Raw genomic sequence first — 18017 nt, 5'->3', positions numbered from 1 at the left:
TCCATATAAGCAGGCTGCAAATAGGGTCTATATTAGAAGATCTAAGTTTCAAAACTTCAAATGTTCTAATATCAACCCCTATTCAGCGAAAGCTGAAAATATCGAAGCAACAGAAAAACAAATTTTTTCCTAGGGAAAGAATTTGGTTGTCCGTTTCTGTTGCTTCGGTATTTTCAGCACTGTGGTGGAAAGTTACGGGTCGGGTTCAGGTAAGTGTGTGATTGAGTGTGGGTTAGGTATGTGTGCGATTGCGTGGATGAGGGTTAGGGTGCGAGTTAGGTATGTGTGCGATTGTGTGGACGTGAAAGTTAGGGCGGGGTAGGTGAGTTAGGGTTAAGGTGTGTGTGATAGTGAGAGACCTTAGGGTTAAGGTAAGTGGATAGTTAGTGGTGTGTGTATAGTTTAGTGTAGGGTCAGGTGTATGTGTGTGGATTGCTGTTTGTTTGGTGTGCTTGTGTTGGGTGTGTGTGTGTGTGTTTTGGAACAGCAAATTTTTTCCCTAGGAAAAATTCACTGTTCTGTATGTTTGATGTTTTCAGCTTTCGCTGAATAGGGGTCGATATAAGAACATTCGAAGTTTTGAAACTTTGATGTTCTAAGATAGACCCTGCAAATAAGTTCAAAAAATCCCATTTGTTCAAAACAAAAGAACAGCTTGCTTACCTTCAGATAAGTAGCTGCCATTTTAATACTTCATATAATTGTTTATCCTACCAAATCATACATGATTTTAAGCACAGATTTTTATTTATTCCTTGTAAACCATTTTAATCCCACTAGGCTTTCCAGCAGACATCCAAGCCTTTATTTATACTAGTACAGGAACTCTGGTCATGCATCAAGAACTTTCCATAATCTTTTCACAGGTGGCACGGGGAACATTTACATCCATCCGAGCCTATTACCAACTTAATCAGATGAGGTCTCAGTTTAATGTCTCATCTGAAAGACAGCACAGCAGTGTCAGCAATCAATCTGCCCAGTGTGGGAATAAAGTCCACAGCCTACGGCACCAAAGGCAAGTGTGCAACCTGTTGCACCACTGACACTGCATACATATAGCGTGTGTGTGTATACATACATATATATACATATATATATATATATATATATATATATATATATATATATACACATATATACATATATATATATATATCTCTGGATGGATGGATCTAGGATATTTGATCGAGTGACCAAACGTCCAAATCCATAACCACCGAACACACTTTAATGAAAGCGCTTTAACCGAAAAAGCGCTTTCGTTAAAGTGTGTCAATAAAAAAGAAAACACCACTACATTTACGTTTTTGCAGGGGGGCTTTGTCCCCTTGAACCCCCTACACCCCCCACTACTTTAATATTCTCTCTCCAAACCTCACTACAGTGGGGAAAAGGGAATTTTCCCTTATCCGCACCGTAGTATGGCCTTGGCAACAGGCATACTTATGCGAAAGTGCTTCTTCGGTGAAAAGCAATTTCGTGCAAGTATTCTCGCACTTAATGGATTTGGACGTTTGATCTTTCGATCAAACACCCTAGATCCATGTATGTATATGTATGTGTGTGTGTGTGTGTGTGTGTGTGTGTGTGTGTGTGTGTGTGTGTGTGTATGTATATATATATATATATATATATACACACACACACACACACACACACACACACACACACACACACACACACACACCCTGGTTGCATTTCCCCTGGTAGTATAAATGCCACATCAAGGTTCCCCTGAAAAGACACCACCAGCCTCGTGGAACTAACAGAGTCAACAAAGGAAAAAAATAAATAAAACAGATTACTTGGTTTAGCCAATATATCTTTGGTGTCTAGCAATTACTATTCATTATCAATCATCAGTGTTAAATTCACATTTAAAAGTCCATCCAGTGCTGCTGCGATATATCAAACTATTGCAACAACCCCATAACTAGCCACTACCATCAACAAAGTCCATTAGGCAAGCATGGAACAGAGATTGGCAGCTCTTTCTTCCAAATCACACATACTACATTCATGCCTACTATCTGACTACATCCTAATGTTACTATATGCAACTTTCTGGCTAGTAACTTGTTCTGCTCAAAATAAAAAATTTCTTTTCATACCACTCGTTCTTGAATTTTCATCTAACACTGATCAACCGTTACACCTCTCTCTCATTTATCCATACTTATCAGCAGTACTCACTCTCTCTGCAACTGAACGTGATCACTGGCATCAAGTCAACATACTTGATTTTATCAAAAATATCCACTACTGTATTGTAATGCAACTTGTTTATGCAATGTGAGTCAATGCAGGCTCATCCCAAGGATTTGAATTATGCTCATTTACTTTACTGAAAGCTTTAAATACCATGTCTGTACTGAATTTTCCTATCTGACTTTTATACTTCGTATTAATCAATGATATTTTATATCGCGTGTGTGGAGCAGTTCTCCCGTGCTTCTGCTAAAATTGTTTCTTTTTTGCCCAGGCCAACTTTCTCAGTCAACACATGGAAATAAAGGAATAATTCAGAGTGACCAATCCACTTCCTGCATGTCTCTAACATGGGAGGAAATCAGAGTACCACATTTTGAAAACCCAGCAAACAGGAGGAAGACATGCAGAGTAATTTAAAAACAGTAAATTACTAAACTGAAGAAACAACGTACATCTGCAGCTTAAACCAGTAAGCAGACAAACCACTAAGAATTAAGGAACTTGAAGGAATGGCATTAGCAATGAATTTTGTACAGGTAACCTATTCTAGGAAAAATAACTTCACAGAATGCAAGATGACTCGAAGCATATGACTGATTTAAACAACACAAACATTTAAAAACCCACTAACCTGATTGAGAAAGTCCATATAGAAGGAATGTGCTTTCATTTTATCTTCTAACTGATGCAACAAAATAAGGGAAGTATGGCTAAATCCAGCTGCTTCTGTGGGGGTAGAAATATTATTTTAAGACAAAGCTATAAAAGTTAATCAGCCACTAAAGAAAAAGTCTTCATATGTAATTTTCTTGCACATGAGAAATGTAAAACATTAACATCCATCCACAAGTATTTCTCTTCATATAGCAATACATGACATAAATGTACCTACATTATTAAACACAAAAGCAAGGTATGTTTTACAACTGGAACACTTAAGAAATCAGCCCACAATTAGCAACACATTTCAATAAACATATGCCTTCAAATTCAGCTGAGCAGATATTAATCAAGGCAGAAAATGGACAAAATGTCTGGCTTATTACTAAAAATAAAGCGGTGGAGCCTGTACTCTGATAGAAGTATGGCTAACATCTAAAGGAAAACATTTTACATTGTGCAGCTTGTCTCATGCATTCAGAAGAGATGAAGCGGTTTATGCATTCAAGATATTTGCTGTACATAAACACATCAGGAACAGTAACTGGAACATATACTTAAGCTAACTGATTCACTCATCAGTTCAAACACACTAGCATGTGCATCTCCATTTACGACTGCATTCACTTTGGCTGACTGTAGAAAATGGCACTGTTCTTGCACGTGCTCAGTACTTACACACATGTGCTATCTAGTTACAGAGGCCGACTAGGAACAATGCACATAATGATCTATATCCTCCCTCATTGATTCGTTCAACATGCAAAAGGAGAACAAGACCATCTACATGCTAGATATTGCTTCAAAATTAACAAATCAGAAGTCCAAGTCACTGTACATCTTGGAATGGGTCTGGAAATTCCACCCAATCTGGTTACATAAAAGCTTTGACTGGGTTAGGCAACAGGGACAGTCTCTGAGGAATTCTTCTTAAAAGGAACTTCTGGGATTGCATCAGGATTATTTGAGGAAAGCACACTGTCCTCTGAAATCTAAACAAGTGTAGGTTCACTCAGAGTCTTTGGCAAAGGCAATCTGCTGCGTCACCAGTTCGGAGACTGGCAATAACTATCAATACCTTCTGAAATCCATTCCTTCAGATTGTATAATTTAAGACCATTGGTTCTTCACAAAGGTTTGTGATGATACCCACTCAGTCATACTCTTTAGCTGATTGCATTCTCACAACTTATCTTTGTCTAAAGGGTCTAAGAGGTTTGCTGGATTTATCATAGTACAACTTTTCTGACTTTTTTGATAGTTCAGCCTTGACGACTCTGTTGTTCACATTTTGTACTAACAATTGTTTACTGATTGGTCAAGTTGTTCTCGTCCATCTAGACATTAATCTCTGAGCAGGTGAACCAAGAAAGTTATCTCGAGGAATGTTTCCGAGACTGAGTAGGCTCTCTGCAAGGCAAGCTCCACTCGAGTAACCCACATATGAGACCTCAACCTGGTCTGTGACAGCAACAGGACTTGTTGGCAGGGCAGATGTGTCCCATAGACTCCCCTTTTGTAGAATAGACTCTCTCTCCATGTAAAGCAGAGTACTTCATTTAACCTTTTTAAACGCAACCTGGAAAACCGGATGGGGATCAGAAAATATACCCCTGGGATTCCACCTATGCCCATGCTGGACAGTGGCACAGGGTGCTGATTTATTGGAAGATGGACTAAACTCTTGGATAGGCTTGTAAGGGCCTCAGGCCCAATAGCCTAGTAACTTGCTAGGATTCTATAAGAAAACCACCAGTACCCTCTCTCTCGGATTCCTCCAACAAATATTTTGTACTTTGAACTGCATACTCAGTTAATCTCTATTAAATTAAATCAGTCCCATTCTCAAACTGTCTCCAAGGCCTAACACTGACTGCACATGTCTTTTGACTACGTAAAACTGCAAGTCATGGCTGTTCCCAGCAGAATGGCATGCAAGAACTACTGTGCCATCAGCCTGAATGTCTTTACCACAAACAACGAGTTTTGCACACTCTACTGAATCAAGTTTCTCACCAACTTTTACAAACATTTGCACTGATAACATTGCACTTGGATCCAGTATCTACTTTAATCTCTACAGGTTTCCTCATTAATCCGAACAGTACAAAATAAATCTATTGCGTTAGCAGTTTCATCAATCAAACACCATCAACATAAAAAGTTTGTTCACTGTTTTCTATCTGATCTACTTGCTTCTCTGGATGCTCTTTTATTAAAAGAATGTGGTACTTTAATTGCAACGCCTTTTGAAATGATTCCACTTTTTACATTTGTGACATTGCTGACCAAAAGCAAAGCACTTTTCTCATTTAGGTTCATGGTTGCCTCCACAATTACGACAGTTAACAATAAGACTATATACGGTAGCAGCCAACCTCTTTGGTTTATAGTTAAAAGTTGGATGCTGCACACTCTTCAGCTTATACTTCTTTTCCATCGTAGCTTTATATTGTACACTATCAAAATTCACACTGGTAGATGCTGCAAACCCATTTTTCTCATTTGTAAGCATATTAGTGTGCTTTTCTCTGTAAGCTCATACATTTGACAAATCTCTACTGTTTTGCTCAATGTTAAATCAATTGTTTCAATGCAAAATCTTTCTCACTGCATCATTAATACCCCACACAAGTCTGTCATTTATCAACTCATATCACAAATCACCAATCTGCACATTTTAGCTTTACTTCAAGTCAGTAATATATGCTGCGATAAGTTAGACCAGGCTTTTGATTTCTTGTGTAGAATACATGCCTTTCCATTTTCCACTGTAATATTCATTTGAGGATTACACATTTCTTTAAATTTACTTTTTAAACACTCAGGGTCTTCCCGCGCTTCAGCCTGTATCACAATATGGCGGTTTAACCCTCCCCTGCATATGCAAATGAACATTCCCCCTCAATGGTTTCCGAGCCTGCTAAATTCAGAAGTATGAATGCCTTTGTATGTGGGTCTATCAGAAAAAGCAGCCTGTATGAAAATAAATTCTTGCTCAAACACTCACTAATTTTCAGCAATATTGTTGTAAAACACCAGCGGTTCAGGTGTGCAAAATCCCTCTGCTTTAACAAAATATGTTTAAATATAAGCATAGACCAGGTACTTGTAATAATGCTCGAAAACACAAAATTCACTGAAATTACCTCATTTAAACACTGCAATCACTGTAAATATTCCAGAAACTTTGGACATTTCAAACAGCTTTAATTAATGGGAAAAAATAGTACACTGCAAAGAAATGCAGTCGTTTTAGCCCTTTCATACATTTTAAAGAATTTGTTTCAAACACTTTTGTATTTATTTTGAATACTTTTATCAGTATGTCACAATTTCAGTCATTTTGTTTATCTTGGTAATTATTTTGAACATTCTGAATGCTTCGTCAAATGTTTGGCGAATGAAAAATCATTTAAATGAGTTTAACTACTTCTGAATAACTGGTGATCTGTTTGCAAGTTCGCTCCGGTATATCATCCTCTTAACTGTGTGCCTCATGGCTTGTGTGTGTTGCTTCAACTTCGGATCCCATTCTGACACAAAGTTACTTGTCGCGTGCATCAAAAGAGAAGAAGAAACACTGTACTGGTTCAAGATATTTATTGTACATAAACACATCAGGAATATGTACTTAAGCTAACTGATTCACTCATTACTACAAACATTTGCATGTGCATCTCCATTCATGACTGCATTCACACTGGCTGACTGTATAAAATGGCACTGTTCTTGCATGTGCTATTCTAGTTACAATGGCTGACTAGGAACAATGCACTATGTACACACAGAATGAATGGTACATGTATAGCTGATAAAGGACTTTAAATGTTCTGGGGGGGGGGCACAAACTATAAGCCTACATATCTGAGTAGTCTACACTCAAAAGAACTCTGAATGAATTAGGCTGCAAATAAGGTTTGTGTGGGATGGGTGAATGGAACAGAGCTCTTACAAGTATGTTACGGTGAATATCATCAGAAGTGCAGTATGTTCAATATAAGGATCACTACTATAGGGCATTCAGTACTGAAAGAAATCAGCAAGCAGGGAAGGGTTCCTAACCGTAGACCTTCAACAGAACTATGGCATGCCTTTTAGCAAAGCAGAGACAAAGTCAAAACATTGCTCCTTAATTGAATGTCCAATTTCTAATGCTTTAGGAAGGTGCAAACTGAAGTCCTGGTGGCAACCCGGCATATGCTTTGAGCAAAGACATTTGTGAAAAATGCTGCTGTTGTCACATCCTACCCTACTCAGTAAGTTTATCAATGGCAATAATGAAAGATGATGCAGAAATAGCCAGACATTTTAAGATGGCCTGTTTGGATACCGGTCAAAAGCTGTTTAGGGGCACGAAGGAAACAAAAAGCTGGTCAGCTTCATTTGGTTTTCAGATTCAGTTGGTACAATCAAGCTTTATGCGCACATCTACACTGTGTAGGATGCTTTCTTCAGCAGATGGGTGGACAACAAGAAGACAACTGGACTGACTTGAGCAGAGCCTGGAGACCACTTTAAGAATGATTGTGTGGGAAGACTACAGCTACTTTCACATTAAGGTCTGCAGTTCTGAAAATTCTGTGGCTGAAGTGATGGCTACTAGCAAAGGTTCTATGAAGAGAAGAAATGAAAGCAAAGTCAAAAGGAGGCAGAGTGAGCTTCTCTGCTATAAAATTTAAACCAGAGAGAATGAATGGGTCTCCAGGGACCTCAAGTGTAAGGTACCCTACACAGAAGAAAAAAAAAGCTATACATGACAAAACAGACAAACTACTTATATTTTCAAGACACGTGGAAATTATTCTTTTGATCATCAAAGTAGCACAAACACTATTAAGATATACTCACACTGGTCACAGTCTAAACAATAGCTCTCAACCAATCAGGGACATCTCAACAAAATCAGGGACACATCCAGAAGTAATCAGGGACACAAATATTAGTACTATTAAGTTGAAACACTGAAAGAGTAAAAAGATGTGCATTAATATAATTTTCTGAAGTAAAAAAAAAAACATGAAAATTACAGTTATAAAGCGAAATTTATTGCCTTTTCTCCAGAAGTCTCCAGTTTTAGGAGGGATTAAGAGGGACAGAGCTAAAATTTGAGTTAAAATTAGGGTCAGATGAGAGGAATGAATTTTTCTTAATCGTATTTATTCTAGGTGACTGTCAAAGTCCAGTGTGGGATCAAGCCACATAAGGGATTTGAGGGGATGATGTAATCAATGGGCTTTAAGATGGTCATGCATAACAGGAGATAGTGTTACTCTGCCATTCTGGCGAGGTACCAAACAGCATTATTTTAGTTCTGGACGTGTTCAGAATTAGCTTTTTAAGCATTTGATAAGAAAAAGGAAGTCAGGTTATAGTTGCTGTATGAGCGAGGAAGTCAGGCTTGAGTGAAATAAGACCATGTCATTAGCATAAAAAATAGGAGGTGAGGGAGGTCTGCTGGTAGTTTGTTTATGAAAACAGAAAATGAAGAGGAGTCAGAATGGAGCCCTGAAAGACTGTTTTAAGGAGAGGGGTGAAAGGAGACAGGAACTTTTGAAACTGCACAGAGTAGTAAAGATTGAACTGTGGCGCAAGGCATCATAACACCTCTGGGTAGGCATTACTTACGCAGTAACACACCCTGTTTGGTGGTATTGATTGCTTAGAATGTCCTTCATTGTTCCATAACATTTACACAGGACAGTAGACATATGGTTGACAAATTTAAGTTGAAGGGAAATCAGAGCAACTTTGTTTCCTTTCATGCCAAGAAATTGGGTTTAGCTGTTTCTAAGCAAACCATCTCCTGTTGGATTTGTAAGATCACTTCTTTGTTATTCTTTTCACGGTAAGCAGCTTTCTGTCTAGTAGTGTCAGAGGTACAAGATGTAGCACACTCACCTTTAGTACAGAAAGTTTGATCAACACCTGACACTGCAGTGAAGCATAAGGGGAATGCTGCACTCCTGAGTGTGCCATCCTTTGGATGGGATGTTAAACAGAGGCCCCATCTGCTTGAGTTGCTGGCAGCTCAAGTGGATGTAAAAGATCTCTCAGCACTTATCGTAAAGAGCAGGGGGAATTTCCCTGGTGCCCTGGCCACATTTCCTCTAGTAGTATAAAACCACCATGTGTCTCCCCTCCAAAGAGGCTACTACCCTAGTAGAACCAACTCAGTCAAAGGCTAAACAAAAATGCCCACCCCCCCCCGCCCTGGTCTGGATGCTAGATTTTGGCAGCTGCTGCTTGGTCGTCTTTGTATACTTTTACTAAATTCTGTAACTGGGACATAGTTTGTAGGGCCTCAGTTAAGTTTGCCAGGTTTACCCTACATGTTTTTTGGAGGACTTCTGCGGCATCCTTCTCCCATCCTCTTCAGTAGCTTTTGTACTCTCCCTTTGTTAAGGAATACTGGTACAGCGACAATGAAGGACATAGTGCAGTTGTGCAAAGACTTAGTATAAACAGTAGATATCCTACTTTTCACTGTTGCAGTATTCTGCCCTTCCCTACTTCCCCTATTCGGTTCCGTGTCCTTGGCTGAGAGGTCCTTTCTTTCTCCCTTTCTTGATGCCCATATCTATACATTTCTGTTGTTCTTGGCTGCGCTGGTTCGCCTGGGGCAATTCAGTTCTGAAGATTAGATGCTCGTATGCCAGTTAAATACTTTGTGCCCTGAACGTAGGACATATGTCTGATGTATAGTACCTGGAAAGGTCTAAGAATTTGGAATGCTGACCAGACATGCTGCTGTCCTCAGCAGGGTATCCCTTCAGCAAGGAATACTGCAACAGTGTAAATTAATGCATTTACTGTTATGCTACATTCTTACACAACTGTAGTTTCTACTTAAAACTACTGTTGTGGACCTTAGGAATATTTTTGAAAAATGACAAGTTTTCAGCAGAAAATATTTATGGGCAAGCACTGGAACAGGATTTGCAATAGTGAAGGATTAGAGCTCTCGAAGAGAAATAAAATAAGAACAGATTCTGAAGTATTATACAAGCATATTTCATGCAGAATGTGTAAATTCAGGAGTAGAAAGATACAATAACTAAACTGTACTGGCTAGAAACTGTATCTTGCAGGAACATATGTACTTAATTGAAAGCTTTGAAGGCTGATCCAACAATTTTATATATAAAATAAAAAACTAAGATAAAGATGCAGAGTAATTATGCTAAAAATAGATACTAGAACTTCCCTACTTGTGTTAGAGAGGAACTTAAGGAATTGGCACTGCATTTGATTCAAGAATTTTTAAAGATACAAATTACTTCAGAAGGGATAGCGAGTGAGTGGGATAGCATGAAGATGCAGATTAAAACATATCAGAAACAAGAGACAGATGGGAAAGAAGTAATAGGAATTATTTAGATAGGCTGACAAAGTGAATTACTGCAGAAGGGAAATCTCAGAACAAGAGGAGCAGCAACCGCAGAGCACTGAAGGATAGATAACATGCATGAGTTCAGAAAGGTTGCTATTAAGCAACTATTTTTAACAGTTCTAGAACACAAAAATATGTTGCACAATTACTTCGGGATCAGACAAGTCACTGAGGTATAACCAACGTAAGGGAGACGTATGTCTGATGTACAGCACCTGGAAAATAACCAGAGATCCGACTAGGGTATTAGAGATATTTCAGAATATTTTTGAAAATTTGTATAAAAGCAGAGGAATGGGGAAAAAGCACAATGAAAATATTTATGAAGGACTTAATTGTGCCAAGTTTAGAGGAAGATGAAGTTTAATATTTGGAAGTTAAAACAGGAAGAGATAAAAGTGGTGATATAATCAATCAACAGAGATGTCAAGGAGCAAATGGTACTCCAGTGGAAATGTAGGAGAAATGAAAGTGGTAGCAATCTTGAATGTTTTGTCCAACAGTGTTTTAAAAGAGGGGAAGCACCATCATCTAAGTAATCTGTTATGGCTATATTATAGAAAAATGGCCAAGATCATATGGACCAGGATTCATATAGTTAATTTTGTACCATGATTTTAAGCGGTTTATAATTGTACGAGGTAAGGGAATGGCAAAAGCATTACCAAAGTTTTTAGAGATGCATCAACGTGGTTTTGTGGAAGGGAAGCAAATGCTTGACAATAATAATAAGCCAGTGACGATCCAGAGAAAGGTAGATTGTAAGAAAATACTGTTATTTTTGGTAGGACTTACGACAGAGAAATCACTGTATACAGCCAGTTGGGATGTTATGAGTAGGGCAAATGCTATTATCTGCAATCCTTGGTAAAATAACATGTTTTTTAAGGAGGATATATGAAAGGTCAGAGGCAAGAATTAGAGGGTGGGTTCCTCTATTACAAGCTACACTTGAAAAAAGGATCCAAGCAGGGATAGCTTCTTTCCCTAGTGTTTTCTTTATACTTAGAGTGGTTGGCAAGAAAAATAAGGGACTAAAGTTCAATGCTGTAACTAATAACTGATACCAATGAAAAGTTAGCTTTTCTTATCAATAATATTTTACACTTGATAAAGGCAGAAAAGGGAGAGTTCATTGTTGTGGAGCATTTTAAGACCGTTTCAAATCTGTTCATGTTATAAAATAAATGGCTATAGTGGTAAACTATGTACCCATGCATGATTCTGCTCAACAAAACCTACATTTAGGGCAAAATAAGGTATAAACTATGTACCCATTCACAAACTGTTTCAGCAACACTCGTTTGCAGACACATGTGACATACTTAGATTCATATTTTAAAAATGATTCTCACATAGCCTCTAAGGATAAGTGGAAAAAAACAAAAGATAATACAAAAACTGAGAAACTGGAAGGTCTTTGCTGTGGACACAGAGAAAAAGTTGAGACTTGTACACAGGTCAGACATTTTTATGAATCAGAGGACATTTTGTGGAGTATAGTGTGTTGAAGTAATGTATTTGAGGGGGAAGAAGGCATGAGTTAATTAGGATAACCAGATTTCTTCCCACAGAACAAGGTTTGGGGTTACCTAATCTGAAGGGTATTTCAGAGCTATGCAATTAAGGCTCACACACAACTCACTCAGATGTTTATAAATTAAACTTGAAAAGAATGATGAACTAGAGGAGGGATATGAAAAACTGAGATTTTGAATGCAAGTTCGTAAAAAAAAAAAAAAAAAAAATACAGATTTTTAAAGTAGCAGAAAATAGTTTATAAACTAAGCCAGCTTGGTAATGCAGAAAGAAGATTTTGCAGACAAGTATGCCTGCCAAGTTGAGGTATAGAAAACAGGCAACAGGAGAATGGAACTTAATGGAGGAAATTGGCAGCAGGAGAATGGAACTTAATGGATGAAATTAACAAAAGAACCAAGATGATGGGAGCAAATATAACTTCTAAGAGAAAGGTAATAGAGTGGGATGGGGCCAAGCAAATGTCTGAACTGTAGTTGGGGATGGTCTTCCTTATCAGAGATGGATAACAATATATGCAGAGAGAAAGGGATAGGCAAGTGCTTAGTAAAAGACCAGCTGTGGCACAGTTTTTGGTTGGGTATAGAACAGAAGCTTGTTAAAAAGTATAATAAGATGTATAAAGTAACGCATAACTAAGAATCAGAGAAGAGGTTAGGAAAGACTGGGAAAAGAGAATAGAGAGGCAGTTTACAAAGGAATGTAGTAAGAAATTGGTAAATCTCTAAAATGTGCAACTAAGTCCAGAAAGTTGAGGATTGTTGCATAAAGTGCTTGCATATGTATTTTAATATCACAAATTTCCTCTGAAGTCTAATATTGAAGGCATAGTGGAAAAGACAGCGTTAATTGAGAATATGCCTTTTGGTGCATGTATCAAATTGGCAAATTTAAAAAATTTCCTACAAGTAATCGGACAGAAATGTTTCGAGGAGCAAATGACTAACTCAAGAAATTATTTTTTTTTTTTGTGTGCTGGGATATAGGATCCAAATTGCCTAGAAAAACTAAGGTCTTTTTAAATTTAATGTTATTGGCTACCAAAAACAATTTACTAGAACATGGAAATCAAAGCGTTTCCAACATAAAGGAAGTTCTGGATATTGTAAAGAATCGGAAGTGGGATCTTTAGAAAAAGAAAGATGCAACTTTCATAGAAATAAATGGAATTTGGCTTTTCAAGATGGCTCTACACTGATCAATAGCTCAATTTCAGCTCTTCCAGTGTGATGAAACTAGTAATTCTGCCTGTTTCAGTAAGTACACTGCCTGGATGCTAACAACTTCAGCAAAGCAGTTCAAGCTCCAGCTTTGGTACAAGAGATAGCTTACAGTATTTCAGAAGAAACAAAAATAAGTCAAATGTGCTCAAAACTAATTAAAATAAGTGAAACATTGAAGTATGTCAACTCAAACGAGAGTGGAAAATGGAAGCAGCTTTAAACAGATACTTATATGAACTGATTAAACTGCAAAAATCAGAGTATGAGACTGCTCAAGAAGAGTTTTTTCAAAAAAAGGTTGAGTCAGAGGACAAAGCATGCAGAGAAACTTAAAATGTTATGCTATAATGAGAAACTGGAAGGAAGAGACTATTAATTTTATGAAAGCACAAATAAGTAACTGATGTGCTATTCCAAAGCAGGACTTGTTAATTTAATGGCACAGTGTGTATGATCCAAATGTGGTCATGTAAAAGCAGCCAAGACCTATATTGCTAAAGATGCAATCATACCAGCAGAAAGTTGATCCTGACAAAACTGTGGTAAAAAGGCAAAATATTAAAAATTGCAGAAAGTAGAATTTTTCCTGGAAAAGGATTACTCACTGTACACCAGACAGAAAAAAAGCAAATTTATACCAGCAATCAGGGGATGCCAAAAGGGAGGTGAGGTTCAGTCTGCTGCATCCAGCTGTCTTACAGAGGAAGTCATTTTTGATACTGAACAGGCCAAGGGAGAAATAGAGGGATGAGACACCACAGTAGCAACTCTGCCTCTCTTTCTTCTGATGGCAAAGCTCATACAGAGAGAGACTTCGCCAGTGAAACCTTTTCTTCAATGTTCGAAAAGAAAATGTTTGAGACACAGTAAAAAGCAAAGGAGTTGACCAGAAGAATGAGTATCATATGTTGGACTTGAACCGAAGTCTTGGTTTGGAAGATGGAGATTAACAGGAATATGACCAGCAACACTGAAATGAAATCATCAATCACATTTGTGAAATATGGCTTTACAGGAATAAGTGGCTGAAAAGAATGGATTTCTACTGACGTTAGACTTGGGGGACCAAAAGGAATATGCCCCACTTCATATAATTTTCTGGAAGACAATGAAAAGGAAAAAAAAGGAGAAAAGGGGAAAAAAAGTACCAAGAAAAATATTTGCTCTTAACAGTATCTGTATAAAACATGTTATAATATAAATTGCATGTTATACAGTAAAGCATTTTCAGTGATTGTTGTATGGGATAAAGATACAGGTACTTTATTTTTTTTTTTTTGGTTTTAAGAAATGTAGGCATTACAAAGAAAGGCTAGACAAAAGATAGTTTAAGTCAACAGGTTGTCATAGAAACAAGCTGACGTCAATAAATCAAGATATCTGGACAATGTTTACTGAGAAAAACACAAAAGTAAAAAATACAAGGGCAAGCAGCTTAGTAAAAACTAAATTTTGAAATTAACTGGTGCAAGACATACCAACTTTTCTAACTAAATACTTAAACTTATGAACTATAACACTGTATACAGTACTTGTATTTAAAGAGACCTAGTGCACTTTTTCTTAAGGTTAAAATTAGTTTTCTAAAAGCATTACTCACTTTCTTTAGGTTAAACGTAGTTTTCTAAAAACATTACTCACTGTTATTTTTCAAATGTACGTTATACAATAAAGGACTTTTATAATTGGATTTACAAGTTTGGATGCTGTGCCTTCTTACAGTGTTACTCTGCTTTTGGGTTATTTGATACTCTAAAGCTATTATCAATAGCTGCCAGGTCAAAGTGGTAAGGAGCCAGTCATCTAGGTACAGAAACGCTTGGAATCCCTGCAGTCTGAAGTGAGCTGGCACCACTGACATGCACTTGATGAACACCCTGGGGGCTGTGGTGAGACCAAAGTACAGTACTCTGATCTGGTAGTGACTGGCTCCTAACCAGAAGAGTATTTATTTACATTTGTTGACTGGGAGAGTCTGATTGGACACAAGTCCATTTTCAGTGGAGGCCCGGGGAGAAAAGCTCCACATTAAGTATTATTTGCATTATACAGTTAAAAAACATAGCATTTAAATAAAGACATTAGTCCAGCTAAGGATGCAAGACAAGAATAAAACAGATGTAGAACATAGTACAATTTTAAAATATGGTGACATATACTAAACATGGTTACAAATGTAATTGAGATTAATCAATAAACAATTGATACAATCTGTTTTTGAGGTACATAAAGAAGTTATGTACTTACCATAACGTTCCATGTGAGTTGTTTATCTCGCCTTTATTCTCACTGATGGGTGCGGGGCCGATCCTCGGCACTGACAAGGCCTATAGCAAAGCTCAAGGTTTGCCAGTAGCTGGAGACCAAGCCCCTTATCCCACAACAATGCACTGCTGGAATTACCTCAGATCTTGTTTGCTGCGAGTAACAGTATATATATATATATATATATATATATATATATATATATATATATAAAACACACACACATATATATATATATATATATATATATATACATACATACATACACACACACACATACCCTTTTATTTATTTCTACCAAGAACACTTCCCAAAGGGGAAGAAATACTGAATAACCAGGATGGTACTAGCCTCTAAGTCAACAGTCAGCCAGGACAGGGAAGGAGAGAGGGACACGAGAATAAAGGTGAGATAAACAACTCACATGGAACGTTATGGTAAGTACATAACTTCTTTATGTGAAGTTGTTAAATCTCGCCGTTTATTCTCACTGATGGGTAGCATCCCTAGCACCCTCAATCCTGGGAGGCTCATGGGAGTATATTCTTCAGTACCATAGAACCAAAGGAAGACCTGTCCCTTGAAGCCTTACCTACTCTGTAATGCGTGATAAAGGTATGAGGCTTAGACCAAGTGACTGCAGCGCAAATATTGCCATGGGGCAATTTAGCTTGAAAAGCAGAAGACGTAGAGATGGCTCTGGTAGAATGAGCCTTAGGTTTGTGTGTTAATGGCATGCTCGCATTTTCATAAACAAAGGATATACAATCGGATAACCATTTAGATAAGGTTGTTTTAGTCACTGGATTGCCTTTTCTTGCTTCTGAGAAGGATACAAAAAGTTGGTCTGATTTTCTAATATCCTTAGTTCTGTCAAGATAAAATCTGAGCTGTCTGTGTACATGAAGTTTGTGCAGCATATATTCCAATTTGCTTGAGTGGTTGGGGAAAAAGACTGGCAGCTCAATGACCTGATTGATATTTGATTCAGAACAGACTTTAGGTAAAAATGAGGGGTTTGTTCTGAGAGATACTTTATCAGCATGGAAAATCATGTAGGGTGATCTAATAGATAATGCTTGAAGTTCTGACACTCTGCGGGCAGAAGTAATGGCCACAAGAAAAATAGTTTTCCAGGATAAATATTTGACATCACAAGATGATGCTGGTTCAAAAGGGGGAAGAATAATTTGAGACAGCATAAAGTGGCCTTTAAAGGGGCACTATCTCTTTTCTAAAATCAGTTGTTTGCTACAGACTTTGTTTACATTTTAGTGCAGTGCAAGTCACATGTTCACACAGAGGCAGGGTTTTCAGAGAAGCTTATTAGCATACTGATACTGCAGGTCATCAGTGGGGGAGGGAGAATTTACAGCATGTCCTTTTGCATTTTCCTTCCCCCACCCATAGGCTATTAGATTAGTTGAGTGACTGATTTTGCATCAGCCAGAAATGCTTTCTAGTCAGACACATATACACACACACACACACACACACACACACACACACACACACACACACACACACACACACACACACACTCAGATCTGTAGCCTTTGCAGCAGTGAAAAGACAATTTCAGTATGTGCTTGTTTTTTCTAAAACTGATTATCCCAGCCTAAGCAATTGTACATTTTTTTTGTTTGTTTTTGTTTCATGCTTGCTGTTACATGCTTTTCCCCTTCACTAATAATTATTTTTCATATTGTCAGCAATAGTGTTGCTTATTAGTGCATGTACTCATGCAGACATACATTATACATTTATAAGACAGTTTCCCCTCATTTCACAGGACAGCATTGCTTTGGACAGCTGCATCTTGAAAACAAACCCACTGAGTTGCAAATGTCCTAATATTCTAGAAGAATAAAATCTTACAATGTTTCAATAAAAATACATGTCAACTTTGAAACTGAATCTTGTTACTGAACTAAAAGTATTTTCCCGTTAGTTGACACCCTTGAGGAATCACAAAGTGACCGTCTGTATAATACTGATTCCCTCCAACTGAATTTATTTTCTTTTTTCTTCCCTGCACTGTGGTAAAATGTTTGGATCTTTCACTCGTTTTCTGAATATTTGACTGCAAGAGAGTTACACTGGTTAACACTTCAAAGTTGAGGCAAATGAAGTCTCTGCATTTACGCATATGTTCCTGTGTGCATGCAAAATGTAATCTAAGTTTATATTCAAGTGGCAGTAAAACCACAGTCTTGTAGTGTCTAACTGACCGGCTTGCAATTCTAGGCATTACTGAATGTTTGTCAAATTTGTATGTGCTGGATATGTGATAATGAGTGTATTTTATTAAAACTTTGTATGTAGTTGCACATAATGGTTTTAGTGGTATACTTCACTGTTAATATTAGAATTCTCATAGCTTTTCTCAAACCTGCCTCTTTTGTGACTCAGACGGCTGTGTTTTTTTTCAAATCTTTATTTTATTTTTATTTCATTAACAATATTTTGATGTACAATTGCAAAGAAATGGCTGTGTTGATGCAACCACTTCCCCCCAAATGGAAACAGCCAATTTAAATAAATAAATGCATGTGTCGGGTCATTAGGTGTTTATCATATGTATTGCTCTGGTTGTTTAAAATGTATTCTCTGTATATGTTTATGTCTTTATAGATCCAAGTATATTTGTATGTCTACACAAACACACACACACACACAATGTATATAAAATATATATATATATATATATATATATATATATA

The 18017-nt window shown here is 37.4% G+C and overlaps 1 protein-coding gene across 1 annotated transcript in view; it reads right to left on the bottom strand.

The window, feature by feature from the left end:
* NUP133 (nucleoporin 133) overlaps nt 1–18017 on the bottom strand; it is a 2059048-nt gene that overhangs the window by 1102102 nt on the left and 938929 nt on the right. Inside the window, exon 14 of the mRNA XM_044070734.1 lies at nt 2846–2940. Coding sequence (XP_043926669.1) covers nt 2846–2940 — 95 coding nt within the window. The remainder of the gene's footprint in view (nt 1–2845; nt 2941–18017) is intronic.

This window comes from Protopterus annectens, chromosome 1.part0 (assembly GCF_019279795.1).
Source record: "Protopterus annectens isolate FY-2018-M chromosome 1.part0, PAN1.0, whole genome shotgun sequence".
In the NCBI taxonomy this organism is placed as follows: domain Eukaryota; kingdom Metazoa; phylum Chordata; order Ceratodontiformes; family Protopteridae; genus Protopterus; species Protopterus annectens.
This window is presented reverse-complemented; position numbering and strand designations above follow the sequence as displayed.